At 37.6% G+C, this 1222-nt stretch overlaps 1 protein-coding gene across 1 annotated transcript in view; it reads left to right on the forward strand.

The window, feature by feature from the left end:
- Nucleotides 1-1222, forward strand: part of LOC137995215 (palmitoyltransferase ZDHHC3-like) — a 12717-nt gene extending 11495 nt beyond the window's left edge. The window contains exon 9 of the mRNA XM_068840789.1: nucleotides 1-1222. This exon is cut by the window's left edge and continues 56 nt beyond it. Within this exon, the coding sequence (XP_068696890.1) occupies nucleotides 1-53 (53 nt within the window). The 3' untranslated portion in view covers nucleotides 54-1222.

Genomic DNA, 1222 nt, shown 5'->3' on the forward strand with positions numbered 1-1222 from the left:
CTTTTACCTCTGGGCCCTCAAGGCGACCACATTATAACTTCCATGATGTCTGAACACCATAACAGACTTACACCAACATCTACTGAGATAGTGGCCTTCCTCTATTCCATATCATCATTGCTCGTTTCTAGGAGACGTTCCTCGACGTGGCATAGTTGTAAAAGCCTAAATGTACAAATGCTCTAAAGATAAATATTAATTCCGCTCATCCAATTCACAGACCAGTAGTCGATGAGGATCCATCCTCTGGGACAGTCAAGACCATGGATGGAACAATTAAGTTGACTTTGCAGTTAACTTGGTCTCCCACATTTTCTGGCTATTCAAATCCTTAATCACCGTTATTTCAAACCCCAAAGTACTTTTTTTCTGACCAACAGACAAACCTTAGAAAATACATGACAAAATACAGGCCGTAAGTAGAGAGGAGTCCAATTCGGTCTGTAATCATACGAGTGATAACATTGGGAGCCCGATTTGTTTATCACGAGTATGATTTCAGACCGAAGAGGAGGACACGAGGTCCTCTTACCAATTAATCATAACAATTACAATTTCCGAGAAAAGAAGAGCCAAGTTATGACAGAAAGAGAAAATTTGCATTAAGAGACTGACAAAGGAGGCGTAAATAATTGTTTTATGTCGCTCTGAAAGAAAGAAAGCCCCAGTTTAGGAGTCTGTACACGGTTTCTATGGTGATTGATTGATTTAAACTAAAACTTTGAATGTAATTGGTTGATTTAAACTACAGCTTTGAATGTGATTGGCTTATTGAACTGTCCGATAACAACTTGGTTAGTGAATTAGTGGAAAATAGGAGTTTTTTAAACCAGTCACACTCGAGGAAATTGTAATTTTTGTGATAAGCTTGTGAACACTCGTGAGCCAAACAAGTACATTGCATGTTTGTTTGTTTTTTTTCCTTCTACTTTTTCCTGTTACTCTTTACACTCTGGTAAAGAACATGAGAACATTTTATCACCCGTACGCATACGCCAAACCTGTTTATTGCTCCCTCATCTGAGTACACGAGCAAAGCGGTCCCACAACAACAAACCAGTTAGCTTAGGTATAAAATAAATGGTAATTGCTCTGCTAAATATTAAGTTGCGTATTCTTCAATTTACTTTTTAAAAGGGTCATTTGTAACAAATAGTGAGAATAAAATTGTTAACAGGAGTATATTTTGGCACAGGAAATAAAATCACGTGATTGCCTGTTA

This window comes from Montipora foliosa, chromosome 1 (genome assembly GCF_036669935.1).
Source record: "Montipora foliosa isolate CH-2021 chromosome 1, ASM3666993v2, whole genome shotgun sequence".
NCBI lineage: Eukaryota > Metazoa > Cnidaria > Anthozoa > Scleractinia > Acroporidae > Montipora > Montipora foliosa.